The sequence below is a fragment of the Malus domestica genome, chromosome 02 (assembly GCF_042453785.1).
Source record: "Malus domestica chromosome 02, GDT2T_hap1".
Classification (NCBI taxonomy): domain Eukaryota; kingdom Viridiplantae; phylum Streptophyta; class Magnoliopsida; order Rosales; family Rosaceae; genus Malus; species Malus domestica.
In genome coordinates, this window is record NC_091662.1 from 2887806 (window position 1) to 2915765 (window position 27960).

General features: G+C 37.8%; 6 protein-coding genes across 6 annotated transcripts; 1 reads left to right on the plus strand and 5 right to left on the minus strand.

Annotated features, from left to right (window-relative positions):
• The first annotated feature begins 883 nt into the window (after nt 1–883).
• LOC103426610 (potassium channel AKT1-like) lies at nt 884–7190 on the plus strand. The gene is made up of 11 exons (XM_029109489.2): nt 884–1311; nt 2436–2801; nt 2901–2958; nt 3056–3364; nt 3454–3699; nt 3825–3923; nt 4039–4071; nt 4183–4368; nt 4508–4702; nt 4807–4882; nt 6022–7190. Exons 1-11 carry the CDS (start codon nt 1121–1123, stop codon nt 6906–6908), a joined length of 2646 nt encoding a protein of 881 aa, XP_028965322.1. The 5' UTR covers nt 884–1120; the 3' UTR covers nt 6909–7190.
• Nucleotides 7191–7698: 508 nt separating this feature from the next.
• Nucleotides 7699–10677, minus strand: LOC103426611 (uncharacterized). Its single transcript, XM_029109495.2, has 7 exons — nt 10539–10677; nt 10157–10407; nt 9742–9827; nt 9449–9595; nt 9175–9298; nt 8289–8575; nt 7699–8100 (listed from the first exon to the last, which is right to left on the minus strand). Exons 2-7 carry the CDS (start codon nt 10344–10346, stop codon nt 8008–8010), a joined length of 927 nt encoding a protein of 308 aa, XP_028965328.1. The 5' UTR covers nt 10347–10407; nt 10539–10677; the 3' UTR covers nt 7699–8007.
• Nucleotides 10678–11635: 958 nt separating this feature from the next.
• On the minus strand, nt 11636–12415 carry LOC114822588 (uncharacterized). Its single transcript, XM_029097273.1, has one exon. It carries the CDS (start codon nt 12413–12415, stop codon nt 11636–11638), a length of 780 nt encoding a protein of 259 aa, XP_028953106.1.
• Nucleotides 12416–15635: 3220 nt separating this feature from the next.
• Nucleotides 15636–16505, minus strand: LOC139189734 (uncharacterized). Its single transcript, XM_070808902.1, has one exon. The coding sequence runs from the start codon at nt 16503–16505 to the stop codon at nt 15636–15638; it is 870 nt and encodes a 289-aa protein (XP_070665003.1).
• A 3918-nt stretch (nt 16506–20423) lies between these two features.
• On the minus strand, nt 20424–25265 carry LOC108171426 (uncharacterized). Its single transcript, XM_070808906.1, has 6 exons — nt 25119–25265; nt 25057–25062; nt 22115–22300; nt 21935–22021; nt 21180–21245; nt 20424–20879 (listed from the first exon to the last, which is right to left on the minus strand). Exons 1-6 carry the CDS (start codon nt 25263–25265, stop codon nt 20775–20777), a joined length of 597 nt encoding a protein of 198 aa, XP_070665007.1. The 3' UTR covers nt 20424–20774.
• Nucleotides 25266–25482: 217 nt separating this feature from the next.
• LOC103418002 (EG45-like domain containing protein) lies at nt 25483–27275 on the minus strand. The gene is made up of 3 exons (XM_008356162.4): nt 26970–27275; nt 26581–26878; nt 25483–25767 (listed from the first exon to the last, which is right to left on the minus strand). Exons 1-3 carry the CDS (start codon nt 27094–27096, stop codon nt 25761–25763), a joined length of 432 nt encoding a protein of 143 aa, XP_008354384.1. The 5' UTR covers nt 27097–27275; the 3' UTR covers nt 25483–25760.
• Nucleotides 27276–27960: the final 685 nt, after the last annotated feature.

A 27960-nucleotide genomic window follows, 5' to 3' on the forward strand; every position in this document is an offset into this window, starting at 1 on the left:
TTTGATGTAAGAGAACTCACCTTTGATCTTTTCAAGCTTATGCCAAATTGATTCATTGAATGGACACACTATTCTGATTAGCTGGTCTAACTTATATTTATTGATACCGTCACTATTCGAGATCAATTGCGCAGTTTATAAATTTGCAACAGGGGTAAAGGGGTCAGATAATTTTCTTCAATATAAAGGAAAGGGCAATACTAGGACGACTAAATTTGTAGACAAAATTTACAAATTAAATGATATGTCACCAATAGGAATGAACACATTTATCAACGTTTAAGTAATAATCCAATTTTCAAATGCTACGTCATTTAGTTTACAAAATTTTATCTATAAATTTAGTCTCATAGTATTATCCTAAAGGAAGACTTATTAATTAATCTGTGTTTTGTGAAAGATTAAAATGAGACTAAATTATAGTTTCACGGGCATATCAATTAATAAGTCTATAAAGTAATAGCGTGTGTATATATTGAGAGAGATAGTACGGGTTTGTTAAGAAAATATTTTTAAATCACTGAAATACTTTAAGAAGAAAGTATATTTGAAACTAATTTTTAATAAAAGTGCAAGCTAATCTCAATAAAACATTCAGTACTTTTTGATCTTAAAAACATTTTTTTCAAAAAGTGTTTTTCATTTAAGAGCAGTTTGTAGAAAATAGATATTTTTCAGATCTCTTCCACTCAAGTGATCTGAGCCTTTAAATTTTGATTTAATGACTAAAATTATTATAATTTTTAAATAAGACTTCGATTTTTAATCGTTCGATCAAATTTTAAAAATTCGAATCACTTAATTTGGTAACCTTGGTAAAAAAGAGCCGTAGAGAAACTGTTTCCCACTTTGTAAACGCTGAATTCTGTAGACAGAGTGGGACAGAGATTGAAGAAGCACCGCGTGAGCGCGAAATAGAGGTCAAAAGCCCTATAAAAATAAAATATTACAAATCCAATAGAAGTCATCAGACCGAGCTCCCTATTTATAGCACCTGCAAATCCCACCAAAGCGGTGATCAAACCTGCCAAGAAACACAAACCAAAGCACTCCCACCACCACTGACATCCTCCTCCTTCTCTCTCCTCCCCTCCCTCTCTTTAGAAATTCCAAACAGCCAATGGAGAGCAATAGCAGAACCGGAGGAGTCTTCAGCGTCTCAATGTGCGGCCAAGAGCAGATTGAGCTCTCCAGAGACGGCAGCCAGTACAGTCTTACAACTGGGATTTTACCTTCCCTCGGTGCAAGGTCGAGTAACCGCCGTATAAAGCTCGGCCGGTTTATTGTGTCGCCGTACGACCGCCGCTACAGGTTATTTTTCCGACTTCTGGTTTCTGGGTTGCCTCTGTTTTCTGCTATTACTTTTATCAAACACCTTGTGTACCCAAAAAACTTTAATTTCTTGCTATATCGTGTAGTGGGTCGGTTGCATTGACTAAACTTGTTTCCTTGTATATTTTTATATTACCTTTTCTTCTGGGTTTTGTGTTTTGGAAAGAACCATTGAATTTTTGCCATGAAAGGTTGAAGCTTTGTGGTTTTTGTTTATTTGGGAGTTTTGTGTCATTCTAAGGTGTTGGTGTACCGGGCGTACAGAAAGTCTCTCCTTGTTCTGGGGTTGTTTATAATTACTCTCCAGTGGGATTTTGCATTGTTTTGAATGCATATTAGTATTTGTGTTATTTGGTTATATTTTCTCTGCTTTTTTGTGCATTAATTTACTGTATGTTTTTTGGAATTTAGAAAAGACAGGCATTGAATCTTGGGGGTGCCTTTTCAATGTTTCAAAGGATTCATTTGTGTTGGTTTTTAATTTTCATTTTATTTTATTTCTTCATAGCTTTATGCTTCTAAAGTGGTTGTTGGTATGTCTTTGAATAATCATGAATCATGGCAAAGTGGTGGTTGTTGAAACTTCAAATTATGTCACTGCTAAAAATTCTGGGGCCCCAAAAGTATCTTCCTTTTTTTCAAAAGAAATTTTTGTTGATTCTCTGTTGGAATATACCTTTGCTGTTTTCAAGTGCTTGGTTTCATTCACATTAGTTTGGACTGAGTCTGGATGTATGTTCTCCGAACTGAATCAGACATATCAATCGACCGTTGGTTACAAAAAAAAAGATATAAATTCTTTTAACAAGACAAGAACTTTCGGATTTGGAGGCCTGCAATTCATCCGAATTTTTCGTGTATGGAAAACAATCTGCAGTTTTGTTTCATGATTCTTGACATATTGTGAATCAGATGGAAAAGGAAGAGTTTTGAATGCTAATCACTGAACCAAGACGTCCCATATGTTTTAAATTCTGGAAGAATTATATGTACAGAGCATAAATTTGCAATCTTGATTTGGATAATATTTCTTGGGATTTTCTTACTGGTAAAAGATCTAATCTTGTTGCTAAATTTGGCTTAGATTGAATTTGTTCTTGCAGGATATGGGAGACATTTCTTGTAGTTCTCGTCATCTATACTGCTTGGGTATCGCCGTTCGAATTTGGTTTTCTTAAAGGACCAGGGGGACCGCTCTCCATTATTGATAATGTTGTCAATGGTTTCTTTGCTATTGATATCATTCTCACATTCTTTGTGGCTTACCTGGACAAGACCACATATTTACTTGTTGATGATCGTAAAAAGATTGGTTGGAAGTATGCAAGATCCTGGTTGATTTTCGATGTCATATCCACAATCCCATCTGAAGTTGCCACAAGGATCTTTCCTAAATCTGTGCAGTCTTATGGCTTTTTCAACATGCTTCGTCTTTGGCGTCTACGAAGAGTTAGTGCCCTATTTTCCAGGTATGGCATTAGTCCCAGAAGTTGTTTGACTGCAAAAAATGGATATGTAAGCAGAAGTTTGTCTTTATATTAACCTCCCCACTATTCTTGCTTGAACAGATTGGAGAAAGATAGGAATTATAACTACTTTTGGGTTCGCTGTGCAAAACTTATTTGCGTAAGTATTTTTTATGGTTCTGGGATTATTTACATGAACAAAATGCATTTTCTTATATGGAATCACCATCTTATGGGATTTTGATGCTCTTTTGTAGGTCACCCTTTTTGCCATTCATTGTGCTGGATGCTTCTATTATCTTATAGCTGCACGTTATCGCGACCCTGAGAAAACGTGGATAGGAGTAAAAATCCTAGAACAAAGCCTGTGGATTCGGTATGTGACTTCAGTTTATTGGTCTATCACAACGCTAACAACAGTGGGATATGGAGATCTGCATCCAGTCAATACAAGGGAGATGATCTTTGACATATTCTACATGTTTTTCAACCTGGGATTGACATCATACTTAATTGGAAATATGACCAACTTGGTTGTCCACGGGACCAGTCGAACAAGAAAATTTGTGAGTAAATTCTTATTCACTTTTTGGATTTTGTTCAATAAAATTCATTACATGTTAGAATATTAATTTATGTTGCTTCTGTTTACCAGAGGGATACCATACAAGCTGCTTCCAGTTTTGCACAGAGGAACCAACTGCCTGTACGCCTGCAGGATCAGATGGTTGCACACTTGTGTCTGAAGTTCAGAACAGACTCGGAAGGACTGCAGCAACAAGAGACCCTTGATTCCCTTCCTAAAGCCATCCGCTCGAGTATTTCACATTATCTATTTTACTCTCTTGTAGATAAGGTGTACTTGTTTCATGGGGTTTCAAATGACTTGCTTTTTCAGTTGGTAAGTTCAAACCCAATCTCAAAGTTTTCAATTAGATGCTTCTCTCTACTGAACTTGTCCGAACTTTTCAAAGTATCTTGTGTGGATGTTTGGTTTAAATTCTTACTCTTCTTCTGAATTCAAAGGTCTCGGAGATGAAAGCTGAGTATTTTCCTCCCAAAGAAGATGTGATCTTGCAGAACGAAGCACCCACAGATTTCTACTTACTTGTCACTGGTGCTGTGGTAAAAATTTCATCTTTCTTTTTCATTAAATTTCAAAGATGTTATAAATTTCCTATTCTCTTTATTCGAGTTTCTTTTCTGAACAATCCAATCTGATGTTTGAATTACTTTACAGGATTTAGTGGTTCTCAAAAATGGAGCTGAACAGGCAAGTCTAACACTTGAATAGAAAGGATATCTTTTGCATTTGGTAGTTGCTTTGACCTTGGTTTGATGTGACAAATAAAATTTTGAGTAACGTTACTTTTACTAATTGCAGGTCATTGGTGAGGCAAAATCTGGTGATCTTATTGGTGAGATTGGGGTACTTTGTTACAGACCACAGCTCTTTACAGTTAGGACCAAAAGATTGACTCAGCTTCTGCGGCTGAATCGTACTACATTCTTAAACATAGTTCAAGCTAATGTTGGAGATGGGACTGTGATTATGAATAATCTCCTTGAGGTGAGATTATTTGATATAACCTTGCAACGTCCGAACCATAAGTTAAAAAAACATATTTGTTTCTACTCGGAATTTATTTGGATGATGATTTTTGACCTGTTGCACTCTACATTGGTGTTTCTTTCTTGGTGGGTTGCAGCATTTGAAAGACCTCAAGGACCCAATCATGGAGGGAGTTTTGTTGGAGACGGAGACCATGCTGGCTCGGGGTAGACTGGACCTGCCTCTCAGTCTATGCTTTGCAGCAATCAGAGGAGACGACTTCTTGTTGAATCAGTTGTTGAAACGGGGTCTGGATCCAAATGAATCGGATAATAATGGGAGGTCTGCTCTGGTATGTAAAGTCCTCTGCTCTTGGTTTTACCCTTTTTCCTAGTGCATCAAACTCTGAATATTAACACACATTTTTTGTTTCCTCTTTGTTCTGTGAAAAACCAGCACATAGCATCATCGAAAGGAAGCGATAACTGTGTGCTTCTTCTGCTAGACTACGGGGCTGATCCTAACAGCAGAGGTACTATCCAATCCTTTAACAAATCATTAAGTTAAACCACCATTAAACATATATTGTTGCAAGAGGTTTGACATTAAGAGTAATCGTGTTTGAATTATAATAAATATCCTCCTAGTAGAGCCATCGTATTCCTAATGCAAGAAAGTCCGTTCAATTATTTCGCTATGATTTATCGTCAAACATACTGTATCGTAGGCTCCATAGGCGATTAGGAGTAACCATTTTAATATACATAAAGAGTTAAGATCAAATTAATATAATTTGCCCATGTAGAGAAATACTGGTCCTGTGTGTTGACCTTTGCCACAACTAATTAACTATAATTCAGAAATACTCTTCTGTTGAGGATTCTACCGTGTAACCGGTCATTCATTTTCTTCTCGTGGAAAAAAAAAAAATGAATATCCAGTTACATACTCTTCTATAGAGGAATTTGTTTCTAAGTCTTATGTTTAATTATTTTTTATATGCATGAGAGTCCAGAGGCAAACATCATGCTATTTTAGGCTTTAGAATCTGTTTAATTATCTTATCCCAATCCTTTGTAATATGATATCTCTAAATGTACGAGTCTGGTTTCTATATTGTTTTATCTCATAGTTCGTGTAAATATAAATTTGTTGTGAATCTGTCTGCATAAAAACGTGGGTTATGTTAGTTGGTCAAAATCATGTACTACGTTTTTGCGCTTAGCTTCGAATCTCCTTATTTATAAACTAAAGTAGTTTAGAATGTCGACTTATCAAGCGAAGATAGTTGACGCGTTTCTTTTTCCTTTCCAAGGATAGATCGTCTCCGTAGACTTGATGGAATTATTTGCAATGAACTGTTTCAGCGTGCGCATGTATGTATGCACGTGTCTTGTTTCAATTATTAGGTCATATTTTTTAATGTGGGTGGTTGTCCACCTCCCAGAAAAAATTGCACAACTTTTTCAAACGTATCTCTCAAAGTGTCTGTGTTTGACCGCCTCCTAAATTAGAATAGTTTAGAATATCTTCGTTGGTTAATTACTTTTTTTTCAAATGTACTTTAGATGTACCGGTTATTAACTGCTGGTTAATTACTCGTTTACTATGTGATTTAAGATAAATTTTTAGGTTTAACATTAACTTAACTTTGTTTTTATGCATTGACAGACTCAGATGGGAATGTACCACTCTGGGAGGCAATACTGAATGGTCATGAGCAAATTGCCAAGCTGCTGTTAGACAATGGTGCAAACTTGAACTCAGGGGATATAGGTCAATTTGCTTGCACTGCTGCTGAGCAAAACAGGTTGGATTTGCTCAAGGAAATTGTCCGACATGGCGGAGATGTCACGCGTCCGAAGAGCAGCGGAACCACAGCTCTCCACGTTGCCGTATCTGAAGACAATGTAGACATTGTCAAATACCTTTTGGACCAAGGAGCTGACGTTGATAAACCCGACCTCCATGGCTGGACCCCGAGAGCTCTAGTGGAACAACAAGGACACGAAGACATAAAGAGCCTCTTCCACTCTAGTAAAGAACCCAAAGTTGTCATTACCATTCCCGAGCACAGGAGTGGAATCCGGTTCCTTGGGAGGTTTACGAGTGAGCCAACTATCCACCCTCCACCCACAGATAGCTCGTTTTCAAGAGCGGAGGGAGGATCATGGAGCAGGAATCGCCCGAGGCGTAGGACTAATAACTTCCACAACTCACTGTTTGGCATGATGTCAGCTGCCCACACAGGGGAGAAAGACTTGTTCTTCTCAGTTGCAGAGACGAAAAGTCCCAAGAACTACGTAAGCAACCCTGCTGCTAGGGTGACGATTAGTTGCCCTGAAAAGGGTGAAGTGAAAGGCAAACTTGTGCTGCTGCCACAGAGTTACGAGGAGTTGCTTGAGATGGGGGCAAAGAAATTCGGATTCTTGCCAGCGAAAATCGTGAGCAAAGATGGAGCTGGAATCGACGATATAGATGTAATTAGAGACGGTGATCATCTTGTTTTTGTAAGTGCTGGTGAATCACAACAAGAACAAGAAGAACCTAACAGCTAAAATCCTCCAATTAATTAAGGAGGATTTGTAAATAAATTGTCGGTATTACCACGGACTAATCCAGATTAAGGTATGCTGGATTGAGAGATGTGGATGAAAAATGATGTCCAGAGTTAACCTCCTGCTGTCATCTGATATTTTTTCGTGTTTTTTTTCCTTTCAATATTATGACTTGCACGTCAAGTCACCGTGCAAGTTAAACGTCTGTAGCAGCAAAATGTAAATGATTTACAGCTTGAAAATGTAAAAATTGTAAAATAAAATCAGTCTTATTTCAAGCAACGCGCAGATTATTTTCTCGTTGTCAACTAAAAGAAATTAAATTGTAGTACAAGTACATGCAACTATAAATTAGGTTAGTGGCTTAGGTCAATACGTCATATATTCAGGGGCATGAGCCGCTCAAGAACCGAGCGCACGAGTGTTTTAAGTTTGAGGCTCGGCTTGTTTCCTTCACAGGCAGAGCTTCGCAACACAACTCAAATTAACAACTCACAACGCAGTCTACCAGACTCGCTCATGAAAATTGTAGCTTCATTCATTCTTCATTTAGTCTAGCCGGATGAGCCGCTTGATCATCCGTCTCTGCTTCACATCCGTCTTGTTACCGGTGACGTCGCTACTAGTATGCCGACTACAACGTTCGTCCTGTCAGTTGCGACGTCATTCCTCTCCGGACCCGGATTCTTTGCAGGCGTTATTTTCTTTCATGTACCAGATACGCATGGAGGGAGTTTTGCTCGAACCTCTCACTCGGCAGAAATTAGGGGAGATGACCTGGGGTGGGAACACAACCGGAAAAGCCCGCTTCACGGGAGATATATAAACACTCAAAGGACACAAGGCGAAGACTAGCTCAACTGGTACAATCGCGGAGCAAAGCAAAGATCACAAGAGTCATGAGAGTACAAAAGTACTAGACAAGTGGTCATCCCCCCAACATTTGTTGGATCATCAAACCAAGATTAGGGTTTACAATTTTGGTGAATTCTGGGGAAAATGAGAATTTTCTTTTCCCTCCACAGCCACAGGGTCCTTCAAGAAGTTACAAGTGCAAATACACATTGCGGATTTCATATCCTGAAATTTATTTCTCTCTCTACAACAACTTCAGCATTTTCAGACGTGCTTCATGTTCGGGATCTAGTTTCGGTGGGGTATAGCATCCATGAAGATCCTCCACTATATACTCCTGCAAAATTGTGAAACCATAAGCATTCCGGGACTTCTGAATGATGCAAATATCTAAAAAGAATTGCAAATTACGAGATGATACACACTCTCTTGGTTTGGCAAACTAATGCAAGTCCATGGCACATCCAGGAAATGATTAAATACAAGTATGCAGACATGCACAGGAGAAGAATGTTGAAGACTAACCTTTGTGAGCTCCCTCTTGGTCAGGATATGGTAATGTCGCTGCCAGATCCGCTGAATAGCCATGGTGGCGGCAAGGAAACCATAAGCTATGCCAAGGATGGCAAAGATGACAACAAAAACGATGACCAGGGCAAAGCAAGCCTCCATAGACGCTGGGAAACAATCCAAAATTCCCCAACCATAGCAACAGTTCTGGCAGCCAGCCATCCGTGGGTCATTGCTATTGAGCGATGAACAGTGTAGTATGAGCCCGAAAAATCCAAGCAGTACAAAAAAGCCTAGGACACCTGGTGTATACAAATGCACAGTGGCAAACACAGATTTAAAATACAAAGCAATAGATGTGAGAGATTTATAACAAGTGCAACATTTATTTGTCCTCATATTTCCTTCTCATTATAAACACTGGTACAAGTTTATCGTAATACCAAATGAGACGATAAGATCAGATTTATCCATATCAACATTCCTACTATTATGAGGAAGACAAGGCCAAAGTGGGGGAACGAGGGAGTCTATTTCATAAACTCAAGAGGGGGTGTGCCATACAGATTAGGGAGACATAGCACAAAGATCTATTACTAGAAATTACTTAATGTCTTTGGTGCACATCTTTCATTGAAATTTCATAGAAATGTCCAAAATATTACTTCCAACAGCAAGAAGGGGTTTTCTATTGCCTTCATTCTGTCAGAAACTCAAAATTCCCTCACATCTACCACTCTGACACAAACGATACCAAACATTAATTAGCAATGGTTACCACTCTGACACAAAATTCCCATGTTTGTTATTGGAGTGTTCAAGCATTTCCATGATGCAAGAGGGGAAAAACCCTGAACTACATAACTATTTTAGATAACAGTTTCAAGATGTAGGAATTTACCAATACAATAATAAAATGGTATAGGATGTTTTGACAAGATACGGTCCCAACCATCACTAAATGAATTCCTGAATGCACCATCTTTGTCCATGACAAATGCAAAGCCACCAATAGCAGCAATTATCTGGAAAATAATTAATTAGAGAATGGACGAGTATTTCATTGCCTTACAAGAAAAAACTGTATCAAAAGAATTCCAACCGAAACAGAAATGCTTCATTAATTAAAGAATGAAATTTTATCAAGGAACATAATCAAAAGGACAATTGCTTACTGATTGTACTGCTAAAAATACAAGGAAAACATCCCTTGCCACAAAAACTCTGAATTTTATCTTACGCCAGGTATTGTCCTCATATGTTTCAACTCGAAGGTGAAATTCGGCTTTGCAGGTTGTGCAGTGTGAGAAGGCAAATCCTTCCTAGAAAAGCAGATGAAAGATGGAGGAGATAACAAGTTCAGTAAATAATTAAGTAGCATGCGGTTCCCGCGCAATCTAAGAGAAAAGGTCACTAAAATTCACCATGATACACAATATCCTCACTCTAATAGAAAAAAGTTATTTACTTTAACAGAGCGCCAGTGATCGAGACAGGACCTATGAACAAACTGCTGGGTGCCTTTGCACATGCAAGGTGAAATCAATTCATCCTCTGTAGAGTTAAACAACACAAATCAGACCAACAGCAGCAGCAATGCGATCAAATTTAGCCCAATTTACGGGAACATGCGAAAATCAGAGTGTTATACTCATTTGAACTCCCAATTGAATCAAATTACTGCAATATATAAACATAGACTTAAAACTACAACAAGGTACAATCTTTCGAAGTTCCGAACTACGATTACAATAAATCACAACAATTTAACCCGCAAAACATAAAATCACTCCTCAGGAATCAGATGGCACTGAAAATCCAACACTGCTTAAACAAAAATTCAAATTAACAAACTTAATTTCATTCATCAAAAACCAATTGACCTGGTTCGGCATCGCTCTCGAGACAAATTCGACAGCAGGGAATAGAGCCAGACTCAAGGTCTTCATTGTTGATCTCACTCGAGCTTGCCGGCGACGAGTCAACCTGGTTCTGTAGCAGAGGGTCGATGTCAGTAGGGTCTCGGCCTCCCTCCCTTTCACCTGCTGGCCCCAGCTGCACTTCCCCCTTCATTGATCGGCCGCCCGAAACCCTAATCCAGCTCCCAATTGCCAACCAGAACAGATCAAAGGCCCTAAAATTTGTCAAAATTCAAGTGCAATTCGAGTTTATGAGTGAGAATTGGTTACTTTTACAGAAATTTATCGGGAATTCCGAAGGAAATTGATGAACAAATTACGGATTATTTGGGGATTTAATTAATACCTGGATTGTTTTGCAGAGAAATTTCTAGGCAAATTCGTGAAGGGGTGATTTTAAGATGACCATACGTCTATAGCTGTGTTGGAATTTCTGAGGTTTTCTATACAACGCGCGGTGCGTACTGCGCACGCCGCAATGGCTTGACCCGTTGACTGGGTAATCCTTGAGTTAGCTTGGGCGCTGTTTATATGGGCCTCATGGATTTATCATCTGGGCCTTGTTGCTGAAGTATAATGGGCCACTTGACCCAATTCAGTTTTCTGTCTCTGAATTTTCTACTACTATGAAAGGTGGAGTAATTTTGTAGAGCAGAAGTTTGTTTTACCAAAGAAGCTTTGTTGCTTGGGATACAAGTAAGAGGCCTTATATTCGATTCCACGCTCAAGGTTTTATATTTGATACAACGCTCCTCAAATATTTTAGCAATTGATATATCACTTTGCATTCGAATTTTGAATTTGGTTTCTAACCCTTACGAACTTTTATCATGCTAATATGCCCATAACCGTCAATTTTATCACAAAGTTTCTCCATTAATTTCTTAACCCCCCCCCCCTTCCCCTTCCAGACTCTTGCAAAGCGGGGAGCCCTTGGGGTCGCCTTTTTACTGCTTAATCAATTGTGTCTAATGTTGAACAAGTGAACGTATGCTTCTTTGCAATGAATTCATCTTGCACATTGTAATGCTTAGCATGGAAGGGGAACACAAGCATTTCATTAACTTTCGTCGTATGACAAACTAGTACTCAATTCACATGAATGACGATTACGATTTATCGTAACAAACAAAGAAATCGAAAGCAATACGAAATACAGAAAACTGTACACAAAATAGAATGCAGAAAAAAGCCAACAGGCATTCCATGACTTGATGTTCTTCTTCATTACACTAATTCCAAGTTGTACGATTGAATTCGACAAACAAAACCAACGAATTTCGCAGAGATTTTAGTAACATGGTAACTAGCTACAAATGCAAAATCCCATAATTTTTGATATGATCTTTACCGCCGAAAATCGAATCAAATCTACCTACTTCGATTGATCATCACATAACATCTTTATCCAGAAACAGAGCATACACCTTTATTTCTTGCATGTCAGAACTGACCATCTTCTTTCTTTTCTTTCCCATTGCCTTCACCATCTTCTTGCTTTTCTTTCCCCTTGCCTTTCTCATCGATCTTTCCTTTTCCCGGCTCCACATTGTCGGCTGCGCTTTCACTCGACGATGAAGAGGGTTTTGTTGCGGCGGCGGTACTAGGAAGAGCATTGTTCATGTATAAGAAATCGAGCAACATTGGATCCCCAATCCTCAGCTCCTTAAGCAGTGCCTGTACAAGTTCAGTGTTATCGATCAACGATGGAACGTAATCATCACGATTTGGTATTTCCTCTTGTTTCCATAGATTCAACATTTTCCCATAAATTGGGGGAAGTTCTCGCACGGAATATGAGATTTTCCCAGAAATTGGTGCTTCGGTCGATGACATTGCCGCAGACGTTGCCTCGCCAGAATCGGTGCTGTCCTCAGAAGCTGGAGCTGCTTTGCCGGAATCGGAGATATTCCCAGAAATAGGTCCTTCAACTTCATTGGAACCGGTCACTGACATTAGGTCTTCATTGGAATCAGTGTTGTCCTCAGAAGTTGGTGCTTCTTCGCTAGACCCGGAGGTCTCCTCAGAAGTTGGCGCTTCTTCGCCGGAATCGGGTTTTTCCTCAGAATCTTGTGCTGCTTCACCGGAATCGAGATTTTCCTCAGAATTTGGTGCTTCTTGTTGGTAGGAATCGGAGTTTTCCCCAGAAACTGGTGCTTCTTGTTCGCCTGAATGAGAGACTTGCCCAGCAATTGGAGCTTCTTGTTCACTGGAATCCGACATTTTCCCACAAAATTTTCTCTCTCAAAACTCGATCAACTGAAATGGTTGACTACGCAATGCAAGAAGCATTAAGCTCACAGAGACTTCTTTGTGTCTTTCACCACCATCTTCGTTTACTTCTTCGTGTTTTCCGCTTCAAGAACGACGGTGAATCATGGGTTCTCTCTCTCAATTCTTGATCTTTCTCCTCTCTCTCTCTCTTAATTTCTTGAACGATTTGATGATTGAATGCGTATGTGGTTTCAGTCAGCACTACTCCGTTGTGAGATATAAGGGAGGGAGGTGAAGAGTGAAGGGTAAATTGGTAAATATGAAGATGAGTCCCGAACTGAAAATTGGCGGGAGAAATAACAGATCATTACAAACTCTTACGGCTCGGTTTTATGTTAGCTTCTTTCTTGTCTGATGGAGTACCTCTCTCTGTTTTGGGCTAAATATTTTGGGCCCCTTTCCTTTATTTGGTCGTCTTGATAACTCAAATATCATTCACTACAATTGAATTTTCGTTAATCACGTGGATAAATCATGGTTAACCGTTGAAATGATGTGACAAACTAGTACTCGATTCACACGATTGACGATGCTGATTTATCGTAACAAAGAAAGCAAGTCGGAAGCTTTACGAAATACACAAAACTGAACACAAAATAGAATGCAAGAAAAAAAAAACCCAACAGGCAATCCATTACTTGATGTTCTTCTTCATTACACTAATTCCAGGTTCTACGATTGAATTCAACAAACAAAATCAACGAAATTCGAAGAGATTTTAGTAACATGGTAACTAGATAAAAATCTAAAATCTCACAAGTTTCGATAGATTTTTACCGCCGAAATTCGATTTGAATCTGCCTACTCCAATTGATCATCACATAACATTTTCTTTATTCAGAAACAGCGCATGATTGACTGACTGTCTTTATTGTCTTGATGAATATCAGAGCTGACCATCTTCTTGCTTTTCTTTCCCCTTACCTTTCTCGTCGATCTTTCCTTTTCCCAGCTCCACATTCTCAGCTGCGCTTTCACTCGACGATGAAGAGGGTTTTGTCGCAGCGACGGTAGGAGGAAGAGCAGGGTTCTCGTTAGAGTAATCGAGCAAAGGTGGATCTCCAATCATCAGCTCCTCAACGAGTTCCTGTACAAATTCAGTGTTATCGATCAACCATGGAACATAATCATCACAATTTGGTATTTCCTCTTGTTTCCATGGATCCGACATTTTCGGAGAAATTGGCCGATATTCTTGCTCGGAATCGGAGATTTTCCCAGAAATTGGTGCTTCGGTCATTGACATTTCCCCAGAAATTGGTGCTGCTTCGCCGGAATTGAGATTTTCCTCAGAATTCGGTGCTTCTTGTTTGGTAGAATCGGAGTTTTCCCCAGAACTTGGTGCTTCTTCTCCGGAATATGGCACTTGCGCAGAACTCGGTGCTTCTTGTTCGCCTGAATCGGAGATTTGCCCAGCAATTGGTGCTTCTTGTTCACCGGAACCCGACATTTTCCCAGAAAATTTTCTTTCTCAAAACTCGATCGACTGAAATGGTTGATTACGCAATGCAAGAAGCATTAAGCTCACAGAGACTTCTGTCTTTTACCACCATCTTCGTCTACTTCTTCGCTCTCTCTCTCTCTCTCTCTCTCTCTTAATTTCTTGAAAGATATGACGATTGAATGTGTATGTGGTTTCAGTAAGCACTTTTCCGTTGTAAGATATAAGGGAGGGAGATGAAGAGTGAAGGGTAAATTGGTAAATATGAAGATGAGTCCCGAACTGAAAGTTGGCGGGAGAAATAACGGATTATAACAAACTCTTAACGGCTCGGCTTTAACTTGGTTTCTTTCTTTGCGTCTGATGACGTAGCTCTCTATGTGTTCGGCTAAATATTTTGGGCCTCATTTTATTGCATCTTGATAATCCCAAAGTCTCGATAATTAGCTCTCAAGCTTCCGATAAACACTGTAAATTAAATTGAACATGTTTCTCATCTTTTCTCGAATTAGGGATAGCCTTCATTATCGAGAAGTAAATAGTCTAGAACTAAGACCCCTACTTGACCGCTCAATTAAAAAAAAAAAAAAAGTACAGGTGCAGTGAGTATCAAGTTTTGTTGAAAATGCTACAACCAATGAAGGTAGATTTTCACACAAAAAGGTCTCGTTGCCACTAATAGTCGATCAATCAGTATAAGTTGTAATAATTTGGTAGAGTATATGATGTGGAACTTTATATTTTTCAACTGACTTACGAAGAGAGTAACCTATCGAGGTCTTATATTTGATTCAACCCTCCTTAAATAGCTCGTATCAAAAAGGAAATACTGGACACAAGAAGGGTGCAAAGATCTTAACTCACAAGCAATCCTAGCTATGAACACATTGAACAGGGAATTGAAGGGCACCCTTGAGTTTAGTAATGCCCCTAAAACTAAAAAGTGTTGGGGGAAGAGTTTTAACAATGCCCTATGAACTTTGGATTTTATAATACTTTGTCTTCCGAACTTTCAATTTATTTTGAGCTCTCTAAATTTTAAATTTATGCCAATATGCTCTCAACCGTCAATTCAATCACAATTTTCTACTATTTCCATCATTTTCATTGCACTTGGCCAAATTTTGAGAGGTGTATGCGACGCGTCAACAAAATGATACAATCGCAAAGAAACTTGGTAAATGCTTGGAATTCTTATCGTAATATATTCATTTCCAATACATTTTGGGGATGTGCAACCAATTCATCGCTGCACATTGTCATGCTTAGCAGGGTGGGGTAACACAAGCATTTCATAAACTTCGGCCGAAATGATACGAAGAACTAGTACTCGATTCACATGAATGACAATGATGATTTAATCATAACAAACATAGAAAGTCGAAAGCGAAACGAATTGAATTTTTTTCGGAGATTAGAAGCCGCATTGATCAAACAAGGAAACTGGTCGAAATCTGAGAAACGAAATTACAATTTCCGATAGACATTGCCACTGAAATTCAAATCTACTTGATGTGCTTCATCATACTAACATTTGCAGATATTTCAACCCGCATCAAACATAGAATCTAGTTACGAAAAACCCTAAAAACTGAACAATATTTCGATAGACTTTCACCGCCGGAACTCAAATCTACCTACTCCTATTGATCAGCACGTAACATTTGATTGATTGACTGTAAGAATTGTATTGCTGAATATCGATACTTTTTTTCTTCTATATCAGAATTAGTAATCTTCTGGACGAAGTTCGGTCGGTTCCGTAATTTGCAATAAGCCTCTAACGCTCCTCTTCTTCTGCTTCCTCCCTTTCCGTTTCTTTCGTTTCGGCTTCCGAACTGCAGCTTCTTCTTTCACTTCTTCTTCTTCTTCTTCTGCTTCTTCTCCTCCTCCTCCATCTTCTTGTTTTTCTTCCACTTCTTTCCCCTTGCCCTTCTCATCGATCTTTCTCTTCCCCGGCTCCACATTCTCAGCGGCGCTTTCACTCGGTTCCACTTCTTTCCCCTTGCCCTTCTCATCGATCTTTCTTTTCCCCGGCTCCACATTCTCAGCGGCGATTTCACTCGGTTCCACTTCTTTCCCCTTGCCCTTCTCATCGATCTTCCTTTTCCACGGCTCCACATTCTCAGCGGCACTTTCACTCGGCTCCACTTCTTTCCCCTTGCCCTTCTCATCGATCTTTCTTTTCCCCGGCTCCACATTCTCACCGGCGCTTTCACTCGGCTGCGAATCGGGTTCTGTCACGGCGGTGGCAGGAGGAAGCGCAGCGCTCTCGTTAGAGGGAGCGAGCAAAGAAGGATCCCCAATCGCCATATCTTTGAGCTCTGCCTGTTGAACTTGAGTGTTATCAATCAACTCAGGAACATAATCATCGTACTTTCCTTCAACGGAATCAGAAACTTGCCCAGAAGGAGGAAGCGCAGCGTTCTCGTTAGAGGGAGCGAGCAAAGAAGGATCCCCAATCGCCATATCTTTAAGCTCTGCCTGTTGAACTTGAGTGTTATCAATCAACTCAGGAACATAATCATCATACTTTCCTTCAACGGAATCGGAAACTTGCCCAGAAGCTGATGCTTTTCCTTTCCAGGAATCCGACATTTTTCCCAGAAAATTTTCTTTCCCAAAACTCGATCGACTGAAATGGTTGATTACGCAATGCAAGCAGCATTAATCTCGCAGAGACTTCTCTCCGTCTTTCACCACCATCTTCTTCGTATTTTCGGCTTCAAGAACGATGAAGAATTCTGGGTTCCCTCTCAATTCTTGATCTTTCTTCTCTCTCTAACTCTATTTTCTCTCTCTTAATTTCTTGAAAGATTTGGTGACGGAATGTGTCTCTGTGTTTTCAGTCGACGCACTTCTCTGCAGTGAGAGATATATAAGGAAGGAGGTGCTGAGCGAAGGGTAAATTGGTAAATATAAAGATGGCTCTGAACTGAAAGTTGGCGGGAGAGGTAACGGATCATAACGAATTCAACTTCTTTCGTTGCAACTGAAAATTAGGACTCCATAGTGAAAGAAAAAGTACGGGTGCAGTAAATAAAGTTTAATTGAAAATGCTAGAGCTTATGTATGTAGATTTTTTGGGTGAAGTTCATATAGTTACTTAAAAGGCGAATTCAAATCGGTCTTAATTTTTCAAAACATTCGAAATAACTGCATGATATTTTGAAAATTGAACATTTGTTTGATCGTTAGTTTTAAGTGATGTTGTGAATTAGTATCGAAGGCGTTTTCCACTCTCACGTTATCTGTTGAGCTTCCAAATCGACACTTTTAACCAAGAAAATTCAGAATTAACTTTGTTTAAAAATATCAATTTGAGAATTTAAAGCCCCATAAATGACGAATTAGTGCACATCAACTTCGATATTTGTTTACATCAACATTTTTTTTAACAAACGATATTATCTACACTAAGGGAAAGGGGGTGGGTTAAGCCTCATAATGAGCTAACAATAATGTGGTTCAAATTCGTCTTTGGCGAAAAAAGATCCTAAGACATCTCACTTACAATAGAAGAGTAATACCACTAGACCATAATATTAAGTGGCTTGTTTACATCAACAGTTAACACTAGCGACTTCATCACTCAAAGCTTGTGACCTAGGAATGTCCAATTTTAAAATACTAGGTAATTATTTATAACGTTTTAAATGATTGAGACCATAACCTGAAATTAAACTGAAAAGGAAAGTAGTCCCTAATTTTTTTTATACAAAAGGTCTTGATACATGACCAAATAACATTCGATAAGTATATGTTTATCCCCATTATTATTGTTGGAATAAGAAAAAAAAAATCTCTTCCGCACATTATTTTTATAAGTGAGCAGTTGAGATTTGAATAATTGAGATTTCGTCATAGACCATTACTCATATGAAAAATAAGTGATTTAGAAATGTGGGTACAAAGTCCAAAGTCTAAACATGAAATAGATTGGCAAGCAAATACATTACATCGTTGGGCCAAATGAAAATCCCAAAATCTCCTTCACAAGTTCTCATTCGTTTCCTCTTGCAACGGTGCCCCTGGATCGTGCAACGGCGCTCTATGATCGTGACTGAACCGATTCAGAGGCATTAGAACGACGATGATCCTATTGTCGATTAGAGCGTTGAATGAAGTTCGACAAGTTATGGAGTTCAATTGTAGACCTAAAGCAAGCACAAGCGTAGGCGGAAAAGAAGATTAAATTGGAATGGATAATTAATTATTCTCAAACTCAAGGTAGAGGAGAATTATTTCTATTTTAAAGGAATTAAAAGATGATTATACATGAAGAAAACGTCTCTCTTCTCATACTCCCAATTTAAAAGAATTGAAATTGATAAGTTTCTTCTTGATGTAATCCATCTCTTGCCACAATTCCTTTCATTTTTTCTTTACAAAGGTTCGGGAGACCCTTCTCAAATTAACAGATTGTCTATTTGTATATGTTATCAAATTTGATTTTGTATATATTTATTCTCTATACACGACCGTTAGACCATCTCCAACCGAAGGGTCCAGAGGGTCAGATGGTCGAAAATAGCCCTAAAACCGTCTCCAACCGAGGGCTAGGCCAGAGGGCTCTGGAATCTGGGAGGGCCCCACGGGATCGGAGAGGGCTGGAGGGCTGGCTATTTTTTTTTTAATGTTTCCTATTGCTGTCGGTTAAACCGACAGCATTAAAGAGGTTTTTTTTTAATAGTTCTACTATTAGTGTTGGTTATAACCGACACTAATAGTTTGAAATGTTTTTTAATGTAACGGCTAGCTGAGTCAGCTAGCCGTTGGTTTTTTTTTTTTTTTTTTTTTTATTTATTTTAAACATTTTTTTCTTCTATAAATATGGTGAAGTTCTTTCAATTCTTCACTTCATTTGCAATATTTCCTTCTTCAATATTTTTCAATATTTCCTTCAATATATTTCTCAATATTTCCTTCAATATATTTTCTAATATTTCCTTCATCTATAATATTTGTTTCAATTTTTCAATATTTCCTTCAATATATTTTCCAATATTTCCTTCATCTATAATATTTGTTTCAATTTTTCAATATTTCCTTCATCTATAATATTTCTTCATTTCATTTGCAATATTTCCTTCATTTTTTTTAATTTAAGTTAATGATGTTTTTAAGTTAATGTTGTTTTTAAAATTTTTAAATTTAAGTTAATGTTGTTTTTAAATTTAATTTGTAGTGTTTAAATATAAGTTGTTGTTTTTAAATTTAAGTTGTTGTAGTTTTTAAATTTAAATAATAAATTATGTTTGGCCCTATGGCCCTTTGGCCCTCGGTTGGAGACGGTTTTTTGTGACAGGGCTAAAACGAGCCATTTGGCCATCTGGCCCTCGGTTGGAGACAGAGGCAAATATGGCCCTGTACTGTTCATTAAAATATTAATATCTTGGGGAATCTTGGAGGGCCAGAGGGCTCAAACGAGCCATCTGGCCCGCCTTCGGTTGGAGATGGCCTTACAGACTGGACGTTTAATGAAATAAAAGATGACAAAAATTTTACAAATACGCAAATTTTGAGTTGTTGTATGTTTCTAGGGCTCATAAGATATAGAAATGGGAATATGGATGCTAAATATGGTAATAGTTGTGGTTATTTCTTGAAATAAATTTTTTATATTAGTGAAACTTACTACTCTGCATGAAGATGCATTTTTATGGCACCTCAATTCTTGAATAGGGAAATCAACTTGGCAAACCTAAGGATTTTGTGTGATTAGATGATTTTGTTTTGGTTTGTCTTAATAACAGTAATGCTTATTCATTTAAATTCAATTGTTTATAAAATTACTCCTTATAATTGAGTTAGAGCAACTCCACCGAGACCATTAGCCAGATGGACCGTCGATTTCCCCATCCCAATAGTCCTAGCTGCAAGCTCTAGTCCATGCGGGCGTGTGGGCTGAGCGGGGGGTGAGTGAGAGGCCCGACTCGAATTGGTGGCCCGAGAGTCTGAGGGTTGTGTGATGTGTGGGTGACATCAGGGTGACCCGACTCGAATTCGTCCGTTTTCTTTTGTCAGAATCTGGAAAAAGAATGGGATGCATGTAGGGAATCAAGCCCTCGAATTAAACCACAAGAATTGCAACACAACATGATTTAAAACTCAAGAACACAAGATAGTGATAGAAACATACTTGGGTTCGAGATTGAGAGTTCAAGCTCTCGACTTCAAAGGTAGGACCTCGCACCATGCACCAATCCTGCATGCAAGGCCATGGTTGGGTTCCTTGAGTTCCAGGGATTCCAAAAATATTATTTTTGAGCTTGATTCGTTGAAGGTTTGAAGAGGAAGAGAGCTCATGAGAGTGAGCTGGAAAAGAGGGAGAAAGAAAGAAAAAGGAAGAGAGAGATGGAAAGAAAAGAGAGAGAGGGGGGGAGAGAGAGGAAGAACCGGTCAAATGAGGGGAGAAAGGGAAATGGTGATGGGGATGTCTGATGGATTGGGTGAGAAAAAATATTAATATTTTATTACCTATTACCATGATTATTCAATTTAGGAGTGAAGATGTAAAAGTTAATTACTGTTCATTAAATGCATTTACTGTTATTAGGTGGATTCAATAGTGAGTTGCCATAGAAGACCTTTACAACGCTAGAATTGCTCTTACAAACACCACAAACTGCCGATGATCAGCTCCAAATTCAGGGCCAGTCCTGAGTTTTTTGGTACCCAGTGTGAAAGCTCAAAATGTGCCTTTTTTTTATACAGAAACATATGTTTAAACAAAAATATTTAACGAGGGTAATCACATTGCTATCAACCTTCATTAACTCTCTAATTTGTTTTGGTGTAGCAGTTGCAAGAAAAAAAACCAATCACATAACACATTAAACACACATCCAATACATCCCAATCCAATTATATATTCATCAAATCATATAAAATAGAGGTATTCATCAATTTACGCCTTAACTTGTAAGGATTGGCTAGAAAAACGTTTTCGAAATCTTCACTGGTATCCATCTGCAAATCCACAAACACAAGTAATTAATGTTTCATATCAATCACATTAAGCGCAAAGGTCCCAAACTGGTAGATTAACCCCCTTTTCTGTAAAGCTCAGAACCCCACAAACCTTTACTTTGGATTAAGTAAATTTAGTTTCATGCACTCATACAGAACAATTCAGACATAGACAATATATTAGCATTGAAATCGATATGGTCATTATTTCTAAATTCCAACTGAATGCTTCAACCCCATCATGTGAAACTCAATCACAAGAACTCATAATATGATGGAAAAAAAATATAGAAGACTCACCAAAGCAGCAAGCTCTGTTGCCAAGCATTTCCTAGCTCTCTCAACATATTCACGTGCTTCATCATACTGTGCCCGGGAACAAAAGAAAACAAAATAGAATAGGTCAAATACAATTATAAACCAAAGAACGTTACCGTTTGGTACACAGACAGTACGGGACGGGACGGGACGGGACGGAACATGATGGGACGGGACATGACGGAACAGATTATGTAAATATTAAAAAGATAAGGAGAAATTTTGTCATAAAATGTTATAAATTTGTGTTCCACGGATGTAAAACGAGTCGTTCCAAAGAGAAGAGGTGGAACGAAAAATCAGCCAAATTTTATCCTATGAGACAACCTATTCCACAGTTTTTAGGCGCACAAAACGTGGGACGGAACGACTCGTCCCATTATGTCCCGTCTTGTCCCACGTACCAAACGGTACCAAAGTGTTCAGGCAGTCTTACTGGTTGCCACTTATTATATCCTTTAGCTACAACGAGAACTTCAAAAAATTTCTCTTCTACAATTAATATAATATTATTATATATATATATAATATATATATATATATGTATATGTATGTATTATGTACACAGATAATATAAAAACTAAGAAGCAGACTTGATTGTATAACAAAATGTGAACTTTAAAATTCTCAATAATCACTTTCCACTATGAACAAAGAGGCATTCTGTCTCATTCAAATTAGTGGTCTTTTAAACGCAAATACAGTGTATTAATGATTAACGGAACAATAAAGTGTACCTTTCCTCTTCGAACTAACAGAACAGCTCTAAAGAATGTTCCATTACTGCTTCCATCCCCACTAGCAGCAGTGTTCGGAACTTTCTCCTGGAAAATTGAAATTTTCCACGGAAAAATTAAGAAAACAAAAAAGTAAAACCCATACACAAAATCAAAGCTCTACAGAGAGCAAGATCGAACATGGAACCTGGAAATGCAAAGCTTTGAGTTCCACTCCGTGGGGAAGAGAAAACAGAGCCTACGGGAGAGGATGAGGAGGAAGGTTGCCAGAGAACTAAGAGAAACAAGGCAGTGGCAGAGAAGATGGAAAGAAAGATAGAATTTTAGAGGGCGTTTATTGCACCGGACTGTCTTGGACTGGACTAGCTGCAAGGACTAGGCTGAACTGGCTTGGACTAGATTAAGCTGAACTATCTTAGTGAAACGTTTGATAGTGTCAGACTAACAAACTAAATAATATTTTTCTTTTCTTTTCTTTTTTCCTTTTTCTTTTTCTTTTTCTTTTTCTTTTTCCTTTTCCTTTTTCTCGAACACTCTTCCCTCTCCTTTCTCTTAATTTTTCAGAACTCTATCTCCTGAACACTCTCTCCCTCTATTGAAAATAGGTTAGTTTTTCAGAAATCTCTCTCTTTGGGATTTGCAATTTGCAATTCGAATCTGGGTTTCATGATTCGAAAGTTGATTTTGCACTTCCACCGAATCTGGGTTTTTTTTTATTCCATCAAATTTGTGTAAATGTGTGGAAAACTGAGATGAAGCTGTGGTTGCAGATAGAAGTGGGCATCGACCATGGTTGTTCGCATGCCAAGTTTTCTGTCTATGTCTATCGGCGAGGGCCCAGGCGTACTCGGAGGTGAACGGACGACGACAAGAGCAGAGAAAGCAGAGAGGAGAGAGAGAGCACAACTTGATTCTAGGGTCTTCGAGATTCAAAACGAGCAAACGAAGAGATGGATATTTTGGGTTTTGAGTTGGTGGGTGTAGGCGATGTTGGCAAAGCAAGCAGACGAGGTCTTAGCAATCCAATGGTTTTTTAGGGATCTCGCTAAGACCTCCTAATGAAGGAGATAGTCCACGCGAGTCCCGGTTTATCCCATTAAACTTAGTCCGTGTAAGTAACAAACACGGGACTACACTAGTGTGTAGTCCAGTCCAGTCTAGTGAAGGTTAACAAGCCCAAATAAACGCCCCCTTAAGGTTTGTTTTATGATTTAGATGTGTAAATATTAAAAAAGATGAGGGGTATTTTTGTCTTAAATTTTTATAATTGTGTGTTTCCAGGGGTGAGGTGGAACGGAAAAACCTGGGCCGTTCTATGTTATTTTGGGCTCTTGGATAATTTTTTAATTTTTTTTTATACCTATTACCTAATTAGTTGGATGTTTTAGGTGCGCCTTTCAATTTTGGGCCTTAGACAGTGGCCCTGGTAGCACTGGGCCTGCGCTGTCCAAATTCCACCAGATACAAACCAAATGTAATGTGTGAACGTGTTGACTACGCTGGGATATTACATTATGATCTGGTCCCCAGATTTGATGTTTTTAAGTCATTTGATCACTACTAGTCTCTGGCTTATTTGACTCATTTGAAGTTTTACTGTGCTTGCCCGACCCCATGCATACGGGCCATTAGTTTCCACGTACCTAAATTCCATACAAGTCAAGCATCCACACACACGTCCAGTCCACCGTGCAGCTGACACAGACACCTACCACACGTTTCATGCGGATAATTTTCAAAGTGCTGGGATTCATAATTGCACTGAGGCTACATAACATCATATGCATGATGACGGTGGTGAAAAAATCTGCTGCGGGCGCCGGCACTGCTAATTGTTATAAGGGTTACGTGGTTAAGGAATTGGATCATCTCCGGATTTATCAAAATTAAATTCACTAATCAATGAATTTAAATCGTTAAGATTTGATCAAACGAGTACAATTATTATAACTTTTAGAATGACTCTCTGTTTGTAACTGTTAAATCAAATTTTAACGATCTGAATTCATTGATTAATGAATTCAATTTTAAAGAATTCGGAAGGAATTTGGTTCCATAGTCAAAACCATTTGAACCACTCAATGATTATATTGTTGAAGTTTTTGATAATATTAATATTGATGTAGATAGATGACAGGGTAAACCAAAGATCGATACGCGCAAATCTAGTGTCCAAACTCTTGTGCGAAACTAGTAAAACACGTACATGAAGAATTTCGACAAGAAAAATACATCCAGAAGAATTTCGACAAGAAAAATACGTCCAGAAGGATCGGAGAAAAATATACTCTAATGATATCAACCAATTTAATTAATTAACCAAAATAATCGAACTATATTAGTTAATAGATGTTAACGTTATGCTAAAATTATTGAATTCACACCACCAAACATAGACAAGTCGACAAGATATGGTAGCTTCCAAAGAGCAGCAAGCAGCAGGAAAGTTCCTGGGTAATGAAAAGTATTACATATATAACGAAGAATAAAATAGAAAATGACATATTTTTGTACACACCGTTTAACAAAATAATCAAATTTCCATTTGTTTAAATCTACAATTTACGGATGACCAAACAAAATTCAAAAGGTTTTAGATTCTCCCTGTATCAAAATTTCCATTTGTTTAAATCTACAATTTTTTTACCTTTCATACTCTTCATAATTTTTGACCGTCGAATCGAATAAGTGTTGGAAATTTGAGTAGTGTGAGTAGAAATTTTTTTGTCCTACATTGGTCATTCCCAAAAGATTTTATCACTTTATAAGGTTTTATCCCTTATAGAAAGTTATTGGAGTAATAGGTGAAGACTAAAATTCGGCTCACCCTTGGGGTTGGGCTTTGAGGTGTACTAATTAATTGGTAATTAATATATATTTAATTGTCAAAAGATGGGCCTTGGGCATTGGGGCTCTAATAATTAAATTAATTATTTATTTTTGGAATTAATTAATTATTTTTAATTTCGAATTTAAATTAATTAATTATTTTTCATTTTTTTCAGATGAAGTCTGAAGTGTGAAAACACAGAAACAAAAACACCATTTTCAGTAGATGTCTCCCAACAGATGCATCATTTCCTTATACTTGTTGCGAACATGTATAATCACATTATATATACATCTATCTGCATAACATTTATAACACAGAAAAAATCATAAATCTTCTCATGCAATCATAAACATCCTTGTTGAGAGAACCACATGAATATTCGTCAGAAGTCAATTTCCAGTTCTGGAATTTCTGACTTAGATCTTTGAATCCTAGTGAAGCAGACGTCCGTAGAACTACAAGCACTGAGTAGGGGCGAAATTTATGTTTCAAAGACATTGCGGTACATAAGCCTCGATATTTTGTTACTATGCTTAATTAATATTTCATCTTGTTGAGTCTTTGGAATATATTTATTCGTATTTATTATTAGCATATTTATTTTATTGCGGATTGTTGACATATATCAAACAATAAGTTGAAGAAAATCAAAGGATTTAAAAAAAACTTTAACGAAAAGCTCCCGGTACTGTTCACTTTAACGAAAAACCGCATATTTACACTAAAAAGTCAATTTATTACTATTCACTTTACCCTTTATTTAGTCCTTGTCATTAAAACTCAAAGTTTTCAAACAATTTTCATTAGTTTTCCTTATAAATTAATAGAAGATACGTGAAAAAGTAAAAAAAAATATGTGAAAACACTGCCCAATCAAAATATAAATACGATAACGCATGAAGTTTCTCCGCCATCAGCTTGCACGTTCCACTCCTGCAGAAGAATATGATTGAAAATTCAAACCCATGCTCCATCATTTCTGCATCTTCCATATCATACCCTACATAGAAAAACAAAAACAAGAACATTAAAAAATAGAAACACAAATCTTACATCCTCCATATGGAGAAAATATACACAGCTTCTGTCCAGCTATATATGGAGTTATATATTATATATATATATATATATATATGTATATGTATCATGTATGTATAATATCCCCTTTAAAGAGAAATTAGCTAAAACAATCAGAAATAATATCCTAATAGTTGAGATGATTAAAATTAATATCTGCGACATATCGATTAAAAACTTATAATAACTATAAGATATCGACATGATGCTGAATGAAAATGATCATCTTAGTAATTGAGATTTAAAAAATGATCAGTAAGAAATTCGTGAGGTGCTGCTGCATCTTATTCCCTCTCCCCCCTAAAAAAAAAAAAAGGGAGAGATATGCCCTGTCCCTTCTTTATGCACATTCATATACATAGCCAGAAATAAAGGTGTACAATGCGGTCAAAATCTGCAGTTCTTTAAGTGCATTCACCGTAGGTATTTGGCCAATCTCCCTTTTTTTTTCCTAATAGGGAGATGTATTAGAGCATTCAAACCCAGACGAAGGGGATCGAATTCAAGTGCAAGAGGTTGATACTCTACCCTGATTAACTTGCCTAATCCACATTTGCATAGGGATGGAGCCATATATAATCAAATACATACAATTAAGCAAAGCAACGAATTCCTTTACCCTAAATTAAATGTTGTCCCAGATAGCAAATTAAGAGGAATAGTTAAGATGTTCTAGCTATCAAAACAAAACAAAATATAAAGAGGAATTGAGGTGAAGAGAAATGGATGGACTAACTGTTGAAACTCAATGTTAATGGATCTAGCCGTCGAATTAGCAACAGATCCAAAGGCTGTTTGGGACAAGACCATGGTGGTGCCCGAAACCGATGCTTTGTTAATAGTTCCGGCATAGTCCACAATCTTCACTTGAATCGTTTTGTCCGGAACACACGTCCCCGTTTCTTCCGCACTTATGCATCTCACCAAGTACTGCCTCCCACACGACGCTCCATTGTCCCATATTCCGTCACCGGCCGCTGCGAATAGATTACTCGAGGGAAACTGCGACGAATCGCCTCCAAAACATTGCGTCGCTATATAAAACACATGTATTTACAGTCAGGTGTCAGAACATATGTATTCACAAAGTCGTTTACACGTGTATGCGTGCGAGTTTGTACTTACGTAAATACGGAGGAGGGTACTGGGCAGCAGTGCCGACGTCGGCGTTTGATGTGTCGAAAAGCTGTAGGAGGAAGAGGAGATTGAGCAGGACTGGAAGCCATTGCCGTGGATTGTGAGTTCTGGACATTTTTTGGAGAAACCAAAGTCTGGAATCTGGGGGATAAGCTCCTAGAGACGTGAATTAGATGGATGGAAAAGAATTTATTGTACATTATTCAAAGTCAACTTGCTGATCTAACTTTTTTTTTTAAATTAAAAATTTTAAAAATTGAGAAACACTCAAAAAGACGGCTAGGGGACAAATACATGAATTATCTATATGTCTTAAAGGTGTTACATACGACATAGCCAACTCACCACGCGTCTTTAGCCGCACGGTAGGTGTTTCTCAATTTTATTTTACACGTTATATCTTCTCGAATTCATTTTTGTTGGCCACCTTAATTTAGCGGACGATATATTAAAAGAGTAAACTGTTAATTTGCCCCTTGAACAATCACCTAATTTTCGATTTCCCCCTGAACTTTTTAATTGAAAAATTAAGGACTTAAACTAATTTTTTTGGCCGATTTCCCCTCTACCGTTAGTTTTTAATAGATTTCATCCAAATTAACGTTAACTCTTATCATGTGCAAACCACGTAACTCTCATTTGTGAACAAAAACGTTACTTCACTACACATTCAGACACAAAAGTTATAGAATCGCACATATTTGCATAGGTTTATATTATAGAAATCTAAGGTTTTCAATTATTTTAAAGAATGAAGCAACCGAACTACCCACACATGTTGTGCACTTGTTTCCATTTAACAGAAATTTGGGTGGAATGAATGAAAAATTAACAGCAGGGGGCAAATTGGCCAAAAAAATTAGTTTAAGTCCTTAATTTTCCAATTAAAAAGTTCAGGGGGAAATCGAAAGTTGGGTGATAGTTCAGGGGGCAAATCGGCAGTTTACTCTATATTAAAACTGCACTTTACGTCATCTTA

Bases quoted from the DNA above. Each gene is read 5' to 3' on its own strand.
- LOC103426610 (XM_029109489.2), top strand. From the start codon at position 1,121: ATGGAGAGCAATAGCAGAACCGGAGGAGTCTTCAGCGTCTCAATGTGC. The intron at 4,072-4,182 runs GCAAGTCTAACA...TACTAATTGCAG, and splicing joins TCAAAAATGGAGCTGAACAG to GTCATTGGTGAGGCAAAATC. The intron at 4,369-4,507 runs GTGAGATTATTT...GGTGGGTTGCAG, and splicing joins TTATGAATAATCTCCTTGAG to CATTTGAAAGACCTCAAGGA.
- LOC103426611 (XM_029109495.2), bottom strand. From the start codon at position 10,346: ATGAAGGGGGAAGTGCAGCTGGGGCCAGCAGGTGAAAGGGAGGGAGGC. The intron at 9,828-10,156 runs GTCAATTGGTTT...TTAACTCTACAG, and splicing joins CGAGAGCGATGCCGAACCAG to AGGATGAATTGATTTCACCT. The intron at 9,299-9,448 runs GTAAGCAATTGT...ATTATTTTCCAG, and splicing joins TATTTTTAGCAGTACAATCA to ATAATTGCTGCTATTGGTGG.
- LOC114822588 (XM_029097273.1), bottom strand. From the start codon at position 12,415: ATGTCGGATTCCAGTGAACAAGAAGCTCCAATTGCTGGGCAAGTCTCT.
- LOC139189734 (XM_070808902.1), bottom strand. From the start codon at position 16,505: ATGTCGGATTCCTGGAAAGGAAAAGCATCAGCTTCTGGGCAAGTTTCC.
- LOC108171426 (XM_070808906.1), bottom strand. From the start codon at position 25,265: ATGTCTTTGAAACATAAATTTCGCCCCTACTCAGTGCTTGTAGTTCTA. The intron at 22,022-22,114 runs GTTCGATCTTGC...TCAATTTTCCAG, and splicing joins TTTGCATTTCCAGGTTCCAT to GAGAAAGTTCCGAACACTGC. The intron at 21,246-21,934 runs GTACACTTTATT...TCCCGGGCACAG, and splicing joins TGTTAGTTCGAAGAGGAAAG to TATGATGAAGCACGTGAATA.
- LOC103418002 (XM_008356162.4), bottom strand. From the start codon at position 27,096: ATGTCCAGAACTCACAATCCACGGCAATGGCTTCCAGTCCTGCTCAAT. The intron at 26,879-26,969 runs GTAAGTACAAAC...TGTTTTATATAG, and splicing joins GTACCCTCCTCCGTATTTAC to CGACGCAATGTTTTGGAGGC.